The sequence below is a fragment of the Zalophus californianus genome, chromosome 1, assembly GCF_009762305.2.
Source record: "Zalophus californianus isolate mZalCal1 chromosome 1, mZalCal1.pri.v2, whole genome shotgun sequence".
NCBI classification, from domain to species: domain Eukaryota; kingdom Metazoa; phylum Chordata; class Mammalia; order Carnivora; family Otariidae; genus Zalophus; species Zalophus californianus.
In genome coordinates this window covers 214,152,069-214,173,051 of record NC_045595.1, presented here as the reverse complement: position 1 = coordinate 214,173,051, position 20,983 = coordinate 214,152,069, and the positions used below count along the sequence as shown (strand labels likewise).

Below are 20,983 nucleotides of genomic sequence, written 5' to 3'. Positions count from 1 at the left end.
AGAAATGTCTATCAAAGCGCTTTGCCCATTTTTAATTCGGTATCTGTAGTTTTGTTATTGAGTTATAGGAGTTCTTTATGTATTCTGGATACTAAACCTTTATCAGAATTATGCTTTGCAAATATTTTCTCTCACTCTGTGGGTTGCCTTTCAGTCTCTTGATAACATCCTTCAATGCACAAAACTTTAACTTTTGATGAAGTCCAACTTATCTATGTTTTCTTTTGTTTGGTGTCATAACCAAGAAAATTGTTGCCAAATCTAAGGTCATGCAGATTTACCCCTATGTCTCCTTCCAAGAGTTTTATAGTGTTAACACTTACATTTAGGTGTTTGATTGGTGTTTGAGTTAATTTTTGTATATGGTATGAGGTAGGGTTGAACTTTATTCTTTTGCGTGTGGATGTCCAGCTGTCCCAGCACCATATGTCGAAGAGACTATACTTTCCCCACAAAATGATCTTGATACCCTTGTTGAAAATCAACTGGTCAGATATGTATGAGTTTATTTCTGCACTTTCAATTTTATTTTATTTATTTATTTTTAAAGATTTTATTTATTTGAGAGAGAGCACAAGAGGGGGTAGGGTCAGAGGGAGAAGCAGACTCCCTGCTGAGCAGGGAGCCCAATGTGGGACTCAATCCCGGGACTCCGGGCTCATGACCTGAGCCGAAGGCCGTCACTTAACCAACTGAGCCACCCAGGCACCCTACACTTTCAATTTTATTCCATTGACCTATATGTCTGTCATTATGCCAGGACCACTGTTTTGATCACTGTAGCTTTGTAGTAAGTTCTATGTCTCCCTTCTAATTTGGATGTTTTTTATTTGTTTTTCTTGCCAAATTGCTCTGGCTAGCACTTCTAGCACAGTGTTGAATAGAAGTGGTGAAAGCGAGCATCCTTGCCTGTTCCTAGCTTAGGGGAAGGCTTTCAGTCTTTCACCATGGGGGCTGATGTTCCCGGTGGGTTTTCATCTACCTTCTATTATGTTAAGGAACTTCTCTTCTCATAGTTTGTTGAGGGTTTTATTATGAGAGGGTGTTGGCTTTTGTCAGATGCTTTTTATGCATCAGTTGAGATGATCATGTTCCCCCCCCCTTCATTCTATTAATGTGCATTACTCTGATTGGTTTTCATATGTTGAATTACTCTTGCATTCTTGGGATAAACTCACTTGGTTATGGTGTATAATTCTCTTAACATGCTGCTGGATTTTGTTTGATTGTATTTTGTGGAAGGTTTAAAAATCTTAATCTATAAAAAATTTTGGTCTGTAGTGTTTTGTTGTTGTTGTCTTTGTCTGACTTTGATATCAGGATAATGCAGACCTCATAGAATGATTTATAAAGTGTTCTCTCATCTTGTTTTTTGGAAGAATTTGAGAAAGTTTAGTGTTAAGTGTTCTATAAATGTTTAGCAGAACTCAGCATGAAACCATCTGGTCCTGGGCTTTACTTTTGGGGGAGGTTTTGGATTACACTGTGATCTCATTACTTGTTTTATGTCTATTCGGTTTGCCTATTTCTTCTTGAGTCAGTTGGCTCACTTGAGATTCAAAGATACAAATAGATTGAAAGTGAAGGTATGGAAAAAGATATTTCATGCAAATAATAACCAAAAGAGGGCTGGATGGCTATAATAAAATTAGACAAAATGGACTTAGAGTAGGAGACAAAAAAGGACATTAAATATTCATAAAAGGGTCAACATATCAAGAAGATATGACAATTATAAATATATACGTACCTAGTAACAGACTCCCAAAATACTTGAAGCAAAAATTACAGAATTAATTTGTAAACTGACTAAGTTTCTGTTCTACAATAATAATTGGAGACTTCCATAAGTAATTTCCTCTAATAAAAAATGACATAATAGAACAACTAGATCAAAGACCAGTAATGAAACAGAAGCCTTGAATAACACTATAAACCAACTAAACCCAACATGTATACAAAGTATTCAACTCAACAACAGCAGAATGCATGTTCTTCTCAAGTGCCCATGGAATATTTTCCAGATTAGACCATATGTTGGTCCATAAAACAAATCTCAGTAAATTTTAAAATACTGAAATTATACAAAGTTCTCTGACCACAGTGGAAAGAAAACCAGTAACAGAAGGAAAATGGGAAAATGCACAAATAAATGGAAATTAAACAACACACATTGAAACAACCAATGGGTCAAAAAAGAAATCACAAGAAAAGTTAGAAAATATTTTGGGATGAAAGCAGATGACAACACAAGGAACTAGTACTTACGGGATGCAGCAAAAACAGTGCTCAGAGGCAGATTAATAGCTGTCAACACTTAATTTTTAAAAAAAGAAGTATTTAAACCCATAACCTTACTTTACATCTTAAAGAACTAGAAAAAGAAGAGCAGACAAAACCCAAAGCTGGCAGAGGAAGGAAACAAAGCACAGATTAATTAGAGACTAGAACTACTACAGAGAGACTCAATGAAACCAAAAGTTGGTTCTTTGAAAAGAGCAACAGAATGGACGACCTTTAGCTAGACTGACTAAGAAAAAAAGAGAGAAGACTCAAATTAAATAAAAATGGGGATATCATTACTGACCTTGTATAAATGAAAAAGGTTATGTGTGAGTACTAACTGGACACCAAAGAGTTAGATGTAATGCATAAATCCTTATAAGCACACAAACTACCCAAACTAACACCCTTACTGGAGTTCTTTATCTCTAACTATGGCTCCAAATTACTGATTAGTGCCCTTTTATTTCAGCCCGAATTATTATTTCTTATAGGGCAGGTCTATCCACTAGCAATGAACTCTTTTGACTTTCATTTACCTTGAAGTGTCTTAATCTTCCCTTCCTACATTTGTTGGGCATGGACTTCTTAGTTGGCAGTCTTTTCCAGCACTTTAAACACTCCATCCCGGGGCGCCTCGGTGGCTCAGTCATTAAACATCTGCCTTCGGCTCAGGTCATGATCCCAGGGTCTTGAGATCGAGGACCGCATTGGGCTCCCTGCTCCGCAGGAAGCCTGCTTCTCCCTCTCCCACTCCCCCTGCTTGTGGTCCTGCTCTCACTCTCTCTTTCTCTGTCAAATAAATAAAATCTTTAAAATAATAATAATAAAAAAAACACTCCATCCCACTACCTCCTGCCCTCAACATTTCGGATGAAGAATTGGCGTTAATCTTCCCTTTTGCTGCTTTTAAGATTCTCTCTTTGTCTCTGGATAGCTTGGTTATCATGTAGCTTAATGTGGATGTCTCTGGATTTATTCTACTTGGAGTTCGTTGAGCTTCTTGGATGTGTAGAATCATATTTTTTTTTTTTTGAAGTTTTTGGCCATTATTTCTTCAAATATTTTTTCTGCCCCTTTCTCTCTCCCCTCTTTTGGAGATTCCTGTCAAGTGCATTTTGGTCTACTTGATGGTGTCGCACAGGTCTTGTTATCTCTGTTCATTTATCCTTATTCCTTTTTCCCAACTACTCCTCAGACTGGAGTATTTCAACTGTCCTGTCTTCGTATTTACTAATTCTTTCTTCTGCCCGCTCACATGTGCTATTGAGCTCCTCTAGTGAGGTTATCATTTCAGTTATTGCAATTGGTTCAATAACCCTACAGTTTTTATTTGGTTCCTTTTTTATACTTCTGTCTCTTTATTGATATTCTCAATTTGGTGAACATTATGCTCTTGGTTTCTATTAGTTCTTTGTCCATGGTTTTCTTTGACTCTTAGAGGATATTAAGAGAATGTATTTAAAGGTTTTGTCTAGAAAGTTCAATCCCTGGGCTTCCTCAGGGGCATTTCCTGCTAATTGCTTTTTTCCCTGTGAATGAGCCATCCTTTCTTCCTTCTTTGCATACTTCATAGTTTTTGTTGAAAATTGGACATTTTGAATATTATAATGTGATAATTCCGAATATCAGATTCTCTCCTTCCCTATAGTTTATTGTTGCTGATTGTTGTGACCTATCATTGTGTTTCTGTTTAGTGCCCTTTTATTTCAGCCTGAATTATCATTTCTTGTAGGGCAGGTCTAACCACTAGCAATGACCTCTTTTAACTTTCATTTACCTAAATTATTTTGTAATGACTGCACTCTTTGTCAGATGTGGTCACTGTTCTATTAGCTAGTGGTCAGATAGTGATTTGACAGACAGCTCCTTAAACACCTGGAGCCAAACAATATTTTTTTCCCAGTCTTTGTGGCTGGGCTCTGCTTGCCTGTTGGGACCATGCCCACAACCTTGGGCCAGGCAGTTTACAGCTCTGCCTTTGCTTTCACTTCCTGCCGGTCAGAGCTGGACGTGTATTCAGTGGTGAGTGCTCAGGGCCTTCTCAGTTCCTTTCTGAGCATGAGCCCCTTGTGGGCATGTGTGGGGTCTTCTGGACTGCCAGCCACCTGTGGAAGCCTGAAAGCCTTGTTCCTCCAAGCATTTCATTCCCCAGCTTTCTGTCCTCAGCATTTTGGTGTGTCTTCTGTTTCCACAACTGATAACCCTTTTCCCAGGCAACAATGGGTTCATTTGACAAACACTCTCTGTGTAGCTGCTTCTCTGCCTTGAAAGAGTTACAAGTTATGAGAAATAAAGCCAAGCCCTTGATGTGGGCACCTCCAGAGCCACTGCACAGACAACCACACTTCTCAGAGAATGGGGCCCACTCTCTCCCTCCAGAACCAGGGCCCTCACTGGGACCCAGTCCACCAGGCTGCAGTGGCTTTTGTGTTAATGATGATTTCCCTTGGTCACTGTAAACCTTTGACCATTTTCCACAGTTCAGATGAAATTGATTCTGGCAGCTTTGCCAGTGTCTTCAGTGTTTCTGTGGGGGTGAGGAGGTGGGCCCTCAGAGTTCCCCATTCCTGATGTTCTCCAACATCACTCTTAGTAGGCACAATTTTGAAAAGTCCTTTTGAGGACATTTGTTAATATCTCTCAGAATTTAAAATCAGCGAACACTCTGACCTGCAAGTCCCACTTCTAGGAATTTAGGCACAGTGAAAACATACAGTAGTGCACACAGGTAAGCAGGGAGGATGCTCATGATGGTGTTGTTTGTAACAATCAAAACTAGAGAGACTTTAGTGCCTGTTCCCCTGTTTTTGCATAAATCAATAATGGTGTATCCACCCGTGGGATGCTATGTGTCTAGGTAAAAGAGGCAATGATAAGGTATTATTCCTTACCAAGTTGGCAAAGATAGAAAAATATAAGGCCCCATGCTGTGAATCTAGGCTGTTATTAAGAGGACCCAGACCCTGATGACAAGTGATGTGTGTCTGTTGGCCATTTGTATGTCTTCTTTGGAGAAATGTCTGTTCATGTCTTCTGCCTGTTTCTTGACTGGATTATTACACAACTGATGAGTCATTGGACACTACATCTGAAACTAATGATGAGCTAATTGAATTTAAATAATAAAAAAAAGGAGGACCCAGACCATCTTGTGAGCAATGTGATTTCTACACCTCCACCATCTGACCCATTGCTCTGCAGTTCCAGGTATTCATTCTCAGATTTGCTCATGTGTGTGGGAAGCTGCATCTGGCTACATCTGGACATGTGTGTTCACATTTCCTCCCACCTTCTGGTCTGGACATGTTCTCACACTGTTCTGGCCCTCCTCCACTATTGCTGTCCCCAGTCTTCCTTTCCCAGCTGCTCTCTGCCAACCCAGCCTAGCAGATGGGAGCTCCAGAGGCTGTGTCCTGTTCTTCACCCTCTGCATCCCAGCAGATAGCCTGGTGCTGGAATACAGGGCATTCTGGTGTCTGTGAATGTAGGCATGAGTCCAGGATGCCCACCTGTCCCAAGAAGACCGTCCAGGCACTGGACAAGCCAACGCCAGTCTCCTCTGTCCCCAGCAAGACTGTGGCCTGTGCTGACCTCTGGAACAGCCCACACCTGTGCATGGGGAGAAGCTGCTTCTACTCATTGTGGGTTGGAGTCTTGGTTCTCAGCCCACGGGATTTTCCTGGAGCAAAGCTTCAGACCCGTGATGGTGGCCAGACAGCAGATCGATGACCTGAGGTAGACATGACTGGCAGGCGGAGCTCCCAGTTCCCCCAAAGGTGGCAGTATAAGCCCCAGAGAGGAGTGGCAGAGACCCTTGGGTGCTGGCTAGTGGTCACATGTCTCCCCTGAGCCCCCCATTCCCAGATCAGCTGTGGGTCCTCTTTGTCAGCAAAATGACCACAGGAAACAGAAGGGAAGTGTGCGAGACACTAAAGTATTTGGTGGGGTTATTCTGTGGACAGGGAGTTGCAGAGGGACAGTGCCTCTGACTGACCCTGGGGTGGTGTGGGCATGAGGGAGTTGCCACTTGCCTGTCAGACCCAGCAGGGTCCATGATCTTCACCTTTCAGGGCATCCTGGGGGTGCTTTGGCGGCATTTTCTGTGGGGGATGCAGATGTGGCTGGGTCATCCCTGGAAGGAGTTTCATGATGACCGATTCACTGGCTGTGAAAGGGAGGGGCTGGGCTTGGTGGCCTCTTCTGGAGTTGAGGGTGGGCTTGGGGAAGTCCTGGCTCAGCAGCAAGCAGGGCTACTTTCGGTGACGGTCTAAGTGAGGCAGGCAGGACCCCGATGGGGAGCTCATGGGCATGTAGCCCACTGGGCTGCAGGGGGAGGGCTGGGCGCAGAAGAGCTGGCACAACAGAGCTGTGCAGGGGTCTGTGCGGGGGTCTGGTCCCTCCCAGAGCCCGGGAAAAGGCAGCAGGTAGGCCAGGGACAGGCTGGCTGGCAGCCTGTTGAGCAGCCGGCGTGGCAGGTGGTGGCCTGGGGCTGGGTGGAGTCAGGGTCGAGGTTGGGGCTGGTCAGAAGCCCCTTTCCTGGGAGGCTTTAATGGCGTCCTGGCAACAAGCCACATGGGTATCTTGCTACTGTGTTTTCCCAACACTTCATCCTTCAGTTTCCTCCTCGTAAAGAGGGGATGAGGAGCTCGGATCTCAGAGAGCAGGTGTGAGATTAAACCCCCATCCTTTGGGTGCCTGTAGTTGTGCAGACCCACAAGCATGGCTACGGCTGGGTGAGGCCGGTGGTGTTTATTGTGAATAAATCAAAGGAATAGTACACGGCTCAGGGCGTTCAACATTACGAACGCTGTGGAAGTGAGACTCTAGAGCGAGGTGACAACAGAGCACAGAGGGCCCGAGCGTGAAACACATTCCAGGCGCCATCACCAAAGTGGGGCGTGGGAGTTTATCAGCACCCCCGCAAAGGGTCTTTGGCTGGATGGGCAGAGCACATGGCCCTGGGTGGTGTGGACCGCAACTGGAAGGGTCTTCACCAGTGGCATGGCCCAAGAGGCTGGGGAAAGGCCTGGAGAATTACAGGTCACTTGTGCAAACCACTCAGGACAAGTGTTCCTAGGGTGGGGGTGGGGGCCTGGGTGGGACAGTACCGGCCATGCTGGCAGGTGATCTTGCTGGATGTCCCCGCCCTTGTGCACAAGTGTCCTCACACGATGCCACTGGCATCCTGACACCAGAGCAGGCCACTGTCCACAGCAATCGTGGCCTGACGGGGTTCTCAGTTCACAGGGAAGGCCCCGCACCGGGACTCCGAGTCCCTCGTGCTCCCAGGCAGAGTCCAGACATACCAGATGGTGGCCCTGAGTCCAGCCCAGGACGGGATCCTGGGGCCCTGCCACCCACCCTTAATATTTTGTTTCAAACCTAGTCGTTTTCTTCAGGAGCTTGGAGCAGTGCCTCCCCCACGACACCACCTTTCCGAGAAATGGGTAGAGCCCGCGGGAGGACCCCAGGGGGACCCCAGGCCCATAGGGGCTGTGCTGCCTGCAGCCCCCAAGCCCGCTTGTCTGGGGCCGGTTTGCCCAGCTGGGGCAGTGGGTGGAAACGGGCCAGGGGCTGAGAACCCCCAGACCACGACCTGTGTGCAGGTGCCCAGCCTCGGGAAGCCCTGGGCACGCAGGGCCCAGCAGCACTGACCATCCTGGGCGAGGACGTGGCTCCCAGCCCGGGGCCCTGCCCAGAGGAGTCAGGCCCCTGCCCTGCGCCATTTCTCAGTCCCTCATTCCTAGAAATGTTCGCGGCGGAAGGAGACCAGTGTCTGGTCAAAACCCTGGGATCCCCCCGCCCCCATGAGGGTCAGAGGAAAGGAAGCAGATCCGTTGGTGAAGTGAGTTTATTGGGGTGCCCAAGGAGGTGCTGGCAGGTCGGCCGTTGAGGCCAAGGGACCCGAGCAGAGAAACTGGGAGGGAAGGACAGGAGACCAGAGCAGGTGTAGGCACCTCCCGGGGAGCAGCGGGGTCAGCGTGCCTGGGAGCTAGGAGGTCAAGGTCAGGGCAGGAGAGTGGACACATGGGGGACCCCGTCCTGGGGTCAGGACTGGACTGAGGGGGGGCTGGGAGGACCACCGTCACTGGGTGGGTCCTGAGCCCAGCTGGCCCCGGGGGGGACGGGCCCCGTCAGCAGCAGGACTTCTGGGCCGAGGCGGGCACGCAGCAGGCCTGGCGGGAGCCCACGGGCCGGCAGAGCAGGGACACGCAGGAGGCCCGGCGGCAGCAGCTGGGCTGGCAGGAGGACGCGGGCACGCAGCAGGCGGGCCTGCACACGGGCTGGCAGAGCAGGGACACGCAGGAGGAAGGCCTGCAGCAGGACGAGGAGCAGGGGCTGGGCCAGCTGCAGGAGGGGGCTGAGCAGGGGGAGGTCTTGCAGCAGACAGGGGTGAAGCAGAGGGGCTTGCAGCAGACAGGGGTGCAACAGACGGATGCGCCACAGGTTTCCTGGCAGGGCAAGGAGCTGCAGCAGGGGGGCTGGCAGCTAGACTGTTGGCAGCATGAGGAGGCCGAGCAGGGGGAGGTCTCGCAGCAGACAGGGGTGCAGCCAAGGGGCTTGCAGCAGACAGGGATGCAGCAGACAGGGGTGCAGCAGACGGGCTTGCAGCAGACAGGGGTGCAGCAGACGGACGTGCCGCAGGCTTCCTGGCAGGGGGAGGAGCTGCAGCAGGAGGGCTGGTAGGAGCTGGTGCAGGCTGATTGGCAGGGGCTGGACGCGCAGCTCACAGGGGTGTAGATGAGGGTCAGGCAGGAGGGGGGTGCGCAGCAGGGGAGGGTGCATCCGCTGGACTGGCAACAGCTGGGGGCGCAGCAGGGGGGCTCGCAGCAGGTCTCTTGGCAATTGTCCACCTGCCGGGAGGATCTGGTGCAAGCGGTAGGTGAGCAGACGCGGCTGCCACAGCTCAGGTCGCTGGAACAGACGGACAGGGTGGACGCGGCCATGACGTACGTCCGGGAGCAGCAGGTGTCGGCCATGCTGGAGTTTTGTGCTGGGAGGTGAGCTGGACAGGGATGTGTGTGACAGGTGCGTGCGTGAGGTGCTCTTGGCATCGGGGCTTTTATATCTGTCCTTGGGGTACTGAGCCTCGCCTGAGTCTTGACCAGCCTTCCTTTTCCTTGTTATTGCTCAGAGTGTGTTTCCTGACAACCCTTACTAGTTTATTTGCTTTAATATGTTTGTAACATCATCCCCAAGACTCTGAATGTGTCTGGTGAGGGCTGGTGGCTTGTGTCCGGAAAGCAAACACTAGGATGCAGAGCTCCTGTTGGTTGATTGGCTCATGGTCGGGTGTGTCTAAAACCTGGGCTCCTCTTCCCATTTTTGCTTGTGTATCTTTGGTGTGAATTCTGGTCTGCTCTACACATGGCCCAGACACTCCTCACTGAACAGGGTGTGTTGGCTCGGGGGACTGCCCCCTCCCCTGCTGCACCTGCAGACCCTGGAGGGGTGACTCCCATAGTCCATCCCAGACACTGTTCTTATTCCCCTCTTCATCTCACAATTACCAAATGGTGTGTGTATTCTGTTCTTTCCTGAGTTTTCAGTTTTATTATTTATTTTTTAATAAAGTTTTTATTTTAATCACGCGGTGCTCATCACGACAAGTGCCCTCTCTAATCCCCATCACCTATTTCCCCCGTCCCCCCACACACCTTCCCTCTGGTGACCCTCAGTGTGTTCTCTAGAGTTAAGAGTCTGTTTCTCGGTTTGTCTTTTCTTTTTCCCCCTTTGCTCATTTGTTTTGTTTCTTAAATTCCACATATGAGTGAGATTATATGGTATTTGTCTTTCTCTGACTTATTTCACTTAGCATAATACCCTTTAGCTCCATCCATGTCATTGCAAATGGCAAGATTTCATTCCTTTTTATAGCTGAAAATGTTCCATTGTATATATATATATATACACCGCATCTTCTTTATCCATTCATCAGTCCATGGACATTTGGGATGTTTCCATAGTTTAGTTACTATAGATAATGCTGCTATACACATCAGGATGCATGTATCCCTTGAATTAGTATTTTTGTATCCTTTGGGTAAATACTCGGTAGTACAATTGCTGGGTTATAGGGTAGCTCTATTTTTAACTTCTTGAGGAAACTCCATACAATTTTCCAGAGTGGCTGCATCAGTTTGCATTCCCACCAACAGTGCACAAGGGTTCCCATTTCTCTGCATTCTCGCCAACACCTGTTTTTTTTTTTTCTTGTGTGTGTGGTTTTTTTTTTTTTTAGTCATTCTGAGGGGTGTGAAGTGGTATCTCACTGTGGTTTTAATTTATCTTTCCCTGATGCTGAGTGATGTTGAGCATCTTCACATGTGTCTGTTGGCCATCTGGATCTCTTCTTTGGAGAAATGTCTGTTCTTGTCTTCTGCCCATTTTTCAGTTGAATTATTTGTTTTTTGGGTGTTGAGTTTTACAAGTTCTTCATGTATTTTGGATACTAACCCTTTATCAGATATGTCATTTGCAAATATCTTCTCCCATTCTGTAGGTTGCCTTTTAGTTTTGTTGGTTGTTTCCTTTACTGTGCAGAAGTTTTTTATTTTTTGAAGTCCCAATAGTTTATATTTGCTTTTGTTTAATATGCTGCATAAACATATCTAGAAACATATTGGTTTGGCAGATGTCAGAGAAATTACTGCCGATGTTCTCTAGGATTTTGATGGTTTCCTGTCTCACATTTAGGTCTTTCTCCATTTTGAATTTATTTTTGTGTAAGGTGTAAGGAAATGGTCCAGTTTCATTCTTCTGCATGTGGCTGTCCAATTTCCCCAACACCATTTGTTGAAGAGACTGTCTTTTTTTGCTTGGATATTCTTTCCTGCTTTGTCAAAGTTTAGTTGACCATATAGGTGAGGTTCCATTTCTGGGTTCTCTATTCTGTTCTGTTGAGTTATGTGTCTATTTTTGTGCCAACACCATACTGTCTTGATGATTACAGCTTTGTAATAAAGCTTGAAGTCTGGAATTGTGATGCCACCAGCTTTGCTTTTCTTTTTCAAGATTGCTTTGTCTATTCAGGGTCTTTTGTGGTTCCATACAAATGTTAGGATTGTTTGTTCTAGCTCTGTGAAAAAAGCTGGTGGTACTTTGATAGGCATTGCTTTGAATGTGTACATTGCTTTGGGGAGTACAGACATTTTAATGACATTTGTTTTGCCAGTCCATGACCATGGAATGTTCTTCCATTTCTTTGTGTCATCTTTAATTTCTTTCCTCAGCATTTTATAGTTTTCAGAATACAGGTCTTTCAACTCTTTGGCTAGGTTTATTCCTAAGTATCTTATTATTTTTTTTCCTTTCTTTTTTTTTGATGCAGTGTTCCATGATTCATTGTTTGCGTATAACACTCAGTGCTCCAGGCAATACATGCCCTCCTTAATACCCATCACCGGGCTAACCCATCCCCCCACCACCCTCCCCTCTAAAACCCTCAGTTTGTTTCTCAGAGTCCATAGTCTCTCATGGTTCGTCTCCGCCTCTGATTCTCCCCTGCTTCATTTTTCCCTTCCTTTTCCTAATGTCCTCCATGCTATCCTTTATGTTCCACAAATAAGTGAAACAATATGATAATTGTCTTTCTCTGCTTGACTTATTTCACTTAGCATAATCCCCTCCAGTTCCATCCATGTTGATGCAAAAGTTGGGTATTCATCCTTTCTGATGGCTGAGTAATATTCCATTGTATATAAGAACCACATCTTCTTTATCCATTCATCTGTTGAAGGGCATCTTGGCTCTTTCCACAGTTTGGCTATTGTGGAAATTATTGCTATGAACTTTGGGGTGCATATGGCCCTTCTTTTCACTACATCTGTGTCTTTGGGGTAAATACCCAGGAGTGCAATTGCTGGGTCATAGGGTAGCTCTATTTTAACTTTCTGAGGAACCTCCACACTGTTTTCCAAAGTGGCTGTACCAACTTGCATTCCCACCAACAGTGTAAGAGGGTTCCCCTTTCTCCACAACCTCTCCAACATTTGTTGTTTCTTGCCTTGTCAATTTTTTCCATTCTAACTGGTGTAAGGTGGTATCTCAATGTGGTCTTGATTTGAATTTCCCTGATGGCTAATGATGATGAACATTTTTTCATGTGTCTCTTAGCCATTTGTATGTCTTCTTTTGAGAAGTGTCTGTTCATGTTTTCTGCCCGTTTATTGACTTGATTATTTGTTTTTTGGGTGTTGAGTTTGAGAAGTTCTTTCTAGATCTTGGATACCAGCCCTTTATCTATAGTGTGATTTGCAAAAATCTTCTCCTATTCTGTGGGTTGCCTCTTTGTTTTATTGACTTTTTATCGTACTGGCACAAAAACAGACACATAGACCAATGGAACAGAATAGAGAGCCCAGATTTGGACCCTCAACTCTATGGTCAAATAATCTTTGACAAAGCAGGAAAAAATATGCAATAGAAAAAAGACAGTCTCTTCAATAAATGGTGCTGGGAAAATTGGACAGCCACATGCAGAAGAATGAAACTCGACCATTCTCTAACACCATACACAAAGATGAACTCAAAATGGATGAAAGACCTCAGTGTGAGACAGGAATCCATCAAAATCCTAGAGGAGAACATAGGCAGTAACCCCTTCGACATCAGCCGCAGCAACTTCTTTCAAGACACGTCCCCAAAGGCAAGGGAAACAAAAGTGAAAATGAACTTTTGGGACTTAATCAAGATAAAAATCTTCTGCACAGCAAAGGAAACAGTCTTATTTTTTTAAAGATTTATTTATTTATTTGAGAAAGAGAGAGAGAGAGAGCTCATGAGCAGTGAGGAAAGATAGAAGAGACAGAGAGGGAATCTTAAGCAGACTCCCTGCTGAGTGGGGAGCCTGACTCAGGGCTTGATCTCACCACCCTGAGATCATGATCTGAGCCAAAATCAAGAGTTGGATGCTTAACTGACTGAGCCACCCAGGCACCCCAGTATCTTATTATTTTTGATGTAATTGTAAATGTGATTGATTCCTTAATTTCTCTTTCTACTGTTTCATTACTGATGTGTAGAAAGACAACAGATTTCTGTACATTGATTTTGTATCCTGCCACTTTACCAAATTCATGAATCAGTTTTAGCAGTTTTTTGGTGGCATCTTTCGGGTTTTCTATATAGAGTATCTGTTGTCTACAAATAGTGAAAGTTTGACTTCTTTCTTGCTGATCTGGATGCTTTTTATTTCTTTTTGTTGCCTGATTACTGAGGCTAGGACTTTAGCACTATATTGAATAACAGTGTTGAGAGTGGACATCCCTGTTGTATTTTTCCCTGTTGAAGATGATTTTCACTGTGGATTTTCTTATATGGCCTTTATTATGTTGAGGTATGTTCCCTCTATCCCTACTTTGTTGAGGATTTTATCATGAATGGATGTTGTACTTTGTCAAATGCTTTTTCTGTGTCTTTTGAAATGATCACATGGTTCTTATCCTTTCTCTTATTGATGTGCTGTATCATGTTGATTGATTTGCAAATATTGAACCACCCTTCATATTGATTAAATCCCACTCGATCGTGATGAGTGATTTTTTTAAAAATTTTTTATTGTTATGTTAATCACCATATATTACATCATTTGTTTTGGTGTAGTGTTCCATGATTCATTGTTTGTTCATAACATCCAGTGCTCCATGCAGAATGTGCCCTCTTTAATACCCATCACCAGGCTAACCCATCCCCCTACCCTCCTCCCCTCTAGAACCCTCAGTTTGTTTTTCAGAGTCCATCATCTCTCCTGGTTCGTCTCCCCCTCTGACTTACTCCCCTTCATTCTTCCTCTCCTGCTATCTTCTTCTTTTTCTTTTTTCTTAAAATATGTTGCGTTATTTGTTTCAGAAGTACAGATCTGTGATTCAACAGTCTTACACAATTCACAGCGCTCACCGTAGCACATACCCTCCCCAATGTCTATCACCCAGCCTCCCCATCCCTCCCACCCCCCACCACTCCAGCAACCCTCAGTTTGTTCCTGAGATTAAGAATTCCTCATATCAGTGAGGTCATGTGATACATGTCTTTCTCTGATTGACTTATTTCACTCAGCATAACACCCTCCAGTTCCATCCACGTCGTTGCAAATGGCAAGATCTCATTCCTTTTGATGGCTGCATAATATTCCATTGTGTATATATACCACTTCTTCTTTATCCCTTCATCTGTCGATGGACATCTTGGCTCTTTCCACAGTTTGGCTATTGTGGACATTGCTGCTATAAACATTGGGGTGCACGTACCCCTTCGGGTCCCTACATTTGTATCTTTGGAGTAAATACGCAGTAGTGCAATTGCTGGATCGAATGGTAGCTCGAATTTCAACTGTTTGAGGAACCTCCATACTGTTTTCCAGAGGGGGTGCACCAGCTGGCATTCCCACCAACAGTGTAGGAGGGTTCCCCATTCTCCACATCCCCGCCAACATCTGTCGTTCCCTGACTTGTTAATTTTAGCCATTCTGACGGGTGTGAGGTGGTATCTCATTGAGGTTTTGATTTGGATTTCCCTGATGCCGAGCAATGTTGAGCACTTTTTCATGTGCCTGCTGGCCATTTGGATGTCTTCTTTGGAAAAATGTCTGTTCATGTCTTCTGCCCATTTCTTGATTGGATTATTTGTTCTTTGGGTGTTGAGTTTGATAAGTTCTTTATAGATTTTGCATACTAGCCCTTTATCTGATATGTCATTTGCAAATATTTTCTCCCATTCTGTCAGTTGTCTTTTGGTTTTGTGGACTGTTTCTTTTGCTGTGCAAAAGCTTTTTATCTTGATGAAATCCCAATAGTTCATTTTCACCGTGGCTTCCCGTGCCTTTGGCGATGTTTCTAGGAAGAAGTTGCTGCGGCTGAGGTCGAAGGGGTTGCTATCTGTGTTCTCCTTTAGGATTTTGATGGACTCCTCTCTCACGTTTAGGTCTTTCAACCATTTGGAGTCTATTTTTGTGTGTGGTGTAAGGAAATGGTCCAGTTTCATTCTTCTGCATGTGGCTGTCCAATTTTCCCAACACCATTTGTTGAAGAGACTGTCTTTTTTCCATTGGACATTCTTTCCTGCTTTGTCAAAGATAAGTTGACCCTAGAGTTGAGGGTCCATTTCTGGGCTCTCGATTCTGTTCCATTGATCTATGTGTCTGTTTTTGTGCCAGTACCATACTATCTTGATGATGACAGCTTTGTAATAGAGCTGGAAGTCCGGAATTGTGATGCCGCCAGCTTTGCTTTTCTTTTTCAACATTCCTCTGGCTATTCGGGGTCTCTTCTGGTTCCATACAAATTTTAGGATTATTTGTTCCATTTCTTTGAAAAAAGTGGATGGTATTTTGATGGGGATTGCATTGAATGTGTAGATTGCTCTAGGTAGCATTGACATCTTCACAATGTTTGTTCTTCCAATCCATGAGCATGGAACGTTTTTCCATTTCTTTGTGTCTTCTTCAATTTCTTTCCTGAGTATTTTATAGTTTTCTGAGTACAGAACCTTTACCTCTTTGGTTAAATTTATTCCTAGGTATCTTATGGTTTTGGGTGCAATTGTGAATGGGATCAACTCCTTGATTTGACTCTCTTCTGTCTTGTTGTTGGTGTATAGGAATGCCACTGATTTCTGTGCATTGATTTTATAGCCTGCTACTTGACTGAATTCCTGTATGAGTTCTAGCAGTTTTGGGGTGGAGTCTTTTGGGTTTTCCACATACAGTATCATATCATCTGTAAAGAGTGAGAGTTTGACTTCTTATTTGCTGATTTGGATGCCTTTGATTTCTTTTTGTTGTCTGATTGCTGTGGCTAGGACTTCTAATACTATGTTGAATAGCAGTGGTGAAAGTGGACATCCCTGCCGCGTTCCTGACCTTAGGGGAAAAGCTCTCAGCTTTTCCCCATTGAGAATGATATTCGCTGTAGGTTTTTCGTAGATGGCTTTTATGATATTGAGGTATGTACCCTCTATCCCTATACTCTGAAGAGTTTTGATCAAGAAAGGATGCTGTACTTTGTCAAATGCTTTTTCTGCATCTATTGAGAGGATCATATGATTCTTGTTCTTTCTTTTGTTAATGTATTGTATCACGTTGATTGATTTGCGGATGTTGAACCAGGCTTGCAGCCCAGGGATAAATCCCACTTGGTCGTGGTGAATAATCCTTTTAATGTACTGTTGGATCCTATTGGCTAGTATTTTGGTGAGAATTTTTGCATCCATGTTCATCAAGGATATTGGTCTGTAATTCTCTTTTTTGATGTGGTCTTTGTCTGGTTTTGGGATCAAGGTAATGGTGGCCTCATAAAATGAATTTGGAAGGTTTCCTTCCATTTCTATTTTTTGGAACAGTTTCAGGAGAATAGGTATTAATTCTTCTTTAGACGTTTGGTAGAATTCCCCTGGGATGCAATCTGGCCCTGGGCTTTTGTTTCTTGGGAGATTTTTGATGACTGCTTCAATTTCCTTAGTGGTTATAGGTCTGTTCAGGTTTTCTATTTCTTCCTGGTTCAATTTTGGTAGTTGATACATCTCTCGGAATGCATCTATTTCTTCCAGGTTATCTAATTTGCTGGCATACAGTTGCTCATAATATGTTCTTATAATTGTTTGTATTTCTTTGGTGTGGGTTGTGATCGCTCCTCTTTCATTCATGATTTTGTTGATTTGGGTCATTTCTCTTTTCTTTTTGATCAGTCTGGCCAGGGGTTTATCAATCTTGTTAATTCTTTCAAAGAACCAGCTCCTAGTTTCGTTGATCTGTTCTACTGTTCTTTTGGTTTCTATTTCATTGATTTCTGCTCTGATCTTTATGATTTCTCTTCTCCTGCTGGGTTTAGGCTTTATTTGCTGTTTTTTCTCCAGCTCCTTTAGGTGTAGGGTTAGGTTGTGTATTTGAGACCTTTCTTGTTTCTTGAGAAAGGCTTGTATTGCTATATACTTTCCTCTCAGGACTGCCTTTGCTGTATCCCAAAGATTTTGAACAGTTGTGTTTTCATTGTCATTGGTTTCCATGAATTTTTTTAATTCTTCTTTAATTTCCTGGTTGACCCATTCATTCTTTAGTAGGATGCTCTTTAGCCTCCATGTATTTGAGTTCTTTCTGACTTTCCTCTTGTGATTGAGTTCTAGTTTCAAAGCATTGTGGTCTGAAAATATGCAGGGAATGATCCCAATCTTTTGGTACCGGTTGAGACCTGATTTGTGACCTAGGATGTGATCAGTTCTGGAGAATGTTCCATGGGCACTAGAGAAGAATGTGTATTCCGTTGCTTTGGGATAGAATGTTCTGAATATGTCTGTGAAGTCCATTTCGTCCGGTGGGTCATTTAAAGTCCTTATTTCCTTGTTGATCTTTTGCTTAGATGATCTGTCCATTTCAGTCGGGGGGTGTTAAAGTCCCCCACTATTATTGTATTGTTGTCAATGTGTTTCTTTGCTTTTGTTATTAATTGCCTTATATAATTGGCTGCTCCCATGTTAGGGGCATAGATATTTACAATTGTTAGATCTTCTTGTTGGATAGACCCTTTAAGTAGGATATTGTGTCCTTCCTCATCTCTTATTACAGTCTTTGTTTTAAAATCTAGTTTGTCTGATATAAGGATTGCCACCCCAGCTGTCTTTTGGTGTCCATTAGCATGGTAAATGGTTTTCCACCCCCTCATTTTCAATCTGGGGGTGTCTTTGGGTCTAAAATGAGTCTCTTGCAGACAGCATATGGATGGGTCTTGTTTTTTAATCCAATCTGATAGCCTGTGTCTTTTGATTGGGGCATTTAGCCCATTTACATTCAGGGTAACTATTGAAAGGTATGAATTTAGTGCCATTGTATTGCCTGTAAGGTGACTGTTACTGTATGTTGTCTGTGTTCCTTTCTGATCTTTCCTGCTTTTAGGCTCTCTCTTTGCTTAGAGGACCCCTTTCAATATTTCTTGGAGGGCTGGTTTCGTGTTTGCAAATTCCTTTAGTTTTTGTTTGTTCTGGAAGCTTTTTATCTCTCCTTCTATTTTCAATGACAGCCTAGCTGGATATAATATTCTTGGCTGCATATTTTTCTCGTTTAGTGCTCTGAAGATATCTTGCCAGTCCTTTCTGGCCTGCCAGGTCTCTGTGGATAGGTCTGTTGCCAATCTAATATTTTTACCATTGTAGGTTACATATCTCTTCTCCCGAGCTGCTTTCAGGATTTTCTCTTTGTCTCTGAGACTCGTAAGTTTTACTATTAGATGTCGGGGTGTTGACCTATTATTATTGATTTTGAGAGGGCTTCTTTGTGCCTCCTGGATTTTGATGCCTGTTTCCTTCCTCACATTAGGGAAGTTCTCTGCTATTATTTGCTCCAATATACCTTCTGCCCCTCTCTCTCTTTCTTCTTCTTCTGGGATCCCAATTATTCTAATGTTGTTTCGTCTTATCGTATCACTTATCTCTCGAATTATGCCCTCGTGATCCTGTAGTTGTTTCTCCCTCTTTTTCTAAGCCTCTTTATTTTCCATCATTTGGTCTTCTATATTGCTAATTCTCTCTTCTGCCTCATTTATCCTAGCAGTTAGTGCCCCCATTTTTGATTGCACCTCATCAATAGCCTTTTTGATTTCGACTTGGTTAGATTTTAGTTCTTTTATTTCTCTGGAAAGGGTTTCTCTAATAACTTTTTTCAAGCCCGGCTTTTTTCAAGCCCAGCTAGTATCTTTAAAGTCATGATTCTGAACTCTAGGTCCGACATTGTACTAATGTCCGTATTGAGTAGGTCCCTGGGTGACGGTACTACCTCTTGTTCTTTTTGCTGAGGTGATTTTTCTCGTCTTGTCATTTTGTCCAGAGGAGAATAGATGAATGAGAGAACAAAATGCTAACAGGTTTACAACGTCCCCAGCAAATATACTGTATACAAATCAGAAAAAACCTGAAACCAGGGGAAAAGAAAGGGAAAGAAAGAAAAAAGAAAGAGAAAAAAAAGAAAAAAGAAAAAAAAAGATAAAAACAAAAACAGAACAATACAAAAAAAGCAGAATATGATCAAATATGATCAGGCTAGTGCATAGATCAGTGCCACACACTAGATTTTGGGCGTATTTTGGTCAGTTAGAAAAAAGTGCCTCCTAAAATTTTAAAGGAAGAAAGACATATATATACAAAATAAGGGTTGATACAATGAACGGATAGAAGATGACTGTAAAGATGAAAATTATAAAAGATTTTATAAAAGGACTTGATAATATAAGAAGTTGTTTGAAAAAAGAAAGAAGATTTAAAAAAAAAAAGAAAAAAGGGAGAGAATGTGATCAGGCAGGAGACTAGAACAGAGCCATACACTAGTGATTTAGGGTATATTTTGATCTGTTAGAAGAAACTGTATCTCAAAATTTTAAAGACAGAACAACTTATATATATATGCCAAAAATAAGGTAACTACTATGAAGGGATAAAATATGACTCTAAAAATGAAAAATAAAAAATTTTTTTTTTAAAAAGAGATTGATAAGATGTTGGTTGAAAAAGGGAAAAAGAAAAAAAAACAGTTAACAAAAATTAACTTTGATGAACTAATGATTCATGGTTAAAAAAAGCCATGAATTCTATGTGCAGTATTCCCCTAGCGCTGGAGTTCTCCCGTTCTCCTTGATCGGTAAACTTGGTCTTGGCTTGCTGGCTGTTCGTGCTGATCTTCTGGGGAGGGGCCTGTTGCCGTGGTTCCCAAATGTCTTTGCCGGAGGCGGAATTGCCCCGCCCTTGTCGGTCCGGGCTAAGCAAGCTGCTCGGGTTTGCTCTCAGGAGCTTTTGTTCCCTGCAAGCTCTCGGTACAGCTTTGGAGGACCAGGGCGAAAATCGTGGCCTCCCAATCTCCACCCAGAGGAGCTGAGAACTCGGGGCCCCGCTCCTCAGTGCGCCCCCAGAGAAAAGCAGTCACTCCCGTGTCCCCGGTCTCCGGCTGCTCTCCGTGCTCACCCGGCCTGTGACCGAGCGTTGCTATCTCTGGCACCCGACCCCGCGCGGAGTCTCCAAACCCAGCAGATCCCTGCAGTGCGTTCCCGCACCGCTCCTCCCCGGGAAGGAAGGGGAGTCTCCCTGGATCTGCCGCCTGCTGGGTCCCTGCTGGAGGAGCCGTGCCCCGACTGGGCCGCGGATCACGGTTTATGGCCACCCCGAGCTGAGAGCCCGCGCCTCGGCTCCGTCTCTGCAGCCGGCTTCCCCGCTCCGATCCCTGGGAGCTCTGGCGCACTCAGGCTCCCCCGGTCTTTCTGTGACCCCAAGGGCCCTGAGACCACACTGTCCCGGGAGGATTCCACCCCCTGCTTAGCCACTGCAGCGACGTCCCTCTGTGGAGCCGACTTCTAACAGTTCCAATTTTGTGCCCCGCGGCTCTAGCACTTGCCAGAAGCGGCCGGCGGAGGCCCCTCCCCCGCCGTCTATCCTCCCGAATATCGCCTCGGATTCACTTCTCCGCACGTCCTACCTTCCAGTGAGTGGTCGCTTCTCTGTTCAGATAGTTGTTGCTACTCTCCTGTTCGATCTCCTGTTGAGTTCGTAGGTGTTCAGAATGGTTTGATCCCTATTCAGCTGAATTCCTGAGACCAGACGAAATCTAGGTCTCCTACTCCTCCGCCATCTTGCTCCGCCCCCTCGTGATGAGTGATTTTTTAAAAAATTTTTTATTATGTTATGTTAGTCACCATACAGTACATCATTAGTTTTTGATGCAGTGTTC

The 20,983-nt window shown here is 44.2% G+C and overlaps 2 protein-coding genes across 2 annotated transcripts in view; one reads left to right on the top strand and one right to left on the bottom strand.

Moving 5' to 3' along the window:
* Positions 1–20,983, top strand: part of TSPEAR (thrombospondin type laminin G domain and EAR repeats) — a 162,938-nt gene that overhangs the window by 53,538 nt on the left and 88,417 nt on the right. The gene's annotated exons all lie outside the window — the stretch shown is intronic.
* On the bottom strand, positions 8,421–9,266 carry LOC113917227 (keratin-associated protein 10-8-like). The gene has a single exon (XM_035728723.1). The coding sequence runs from the start codon at positions 9,264–9,266 to the stop codon at positions 8,421–8,423; it is 846 nt and encodes a 281-aa protein (XP_035584616.1).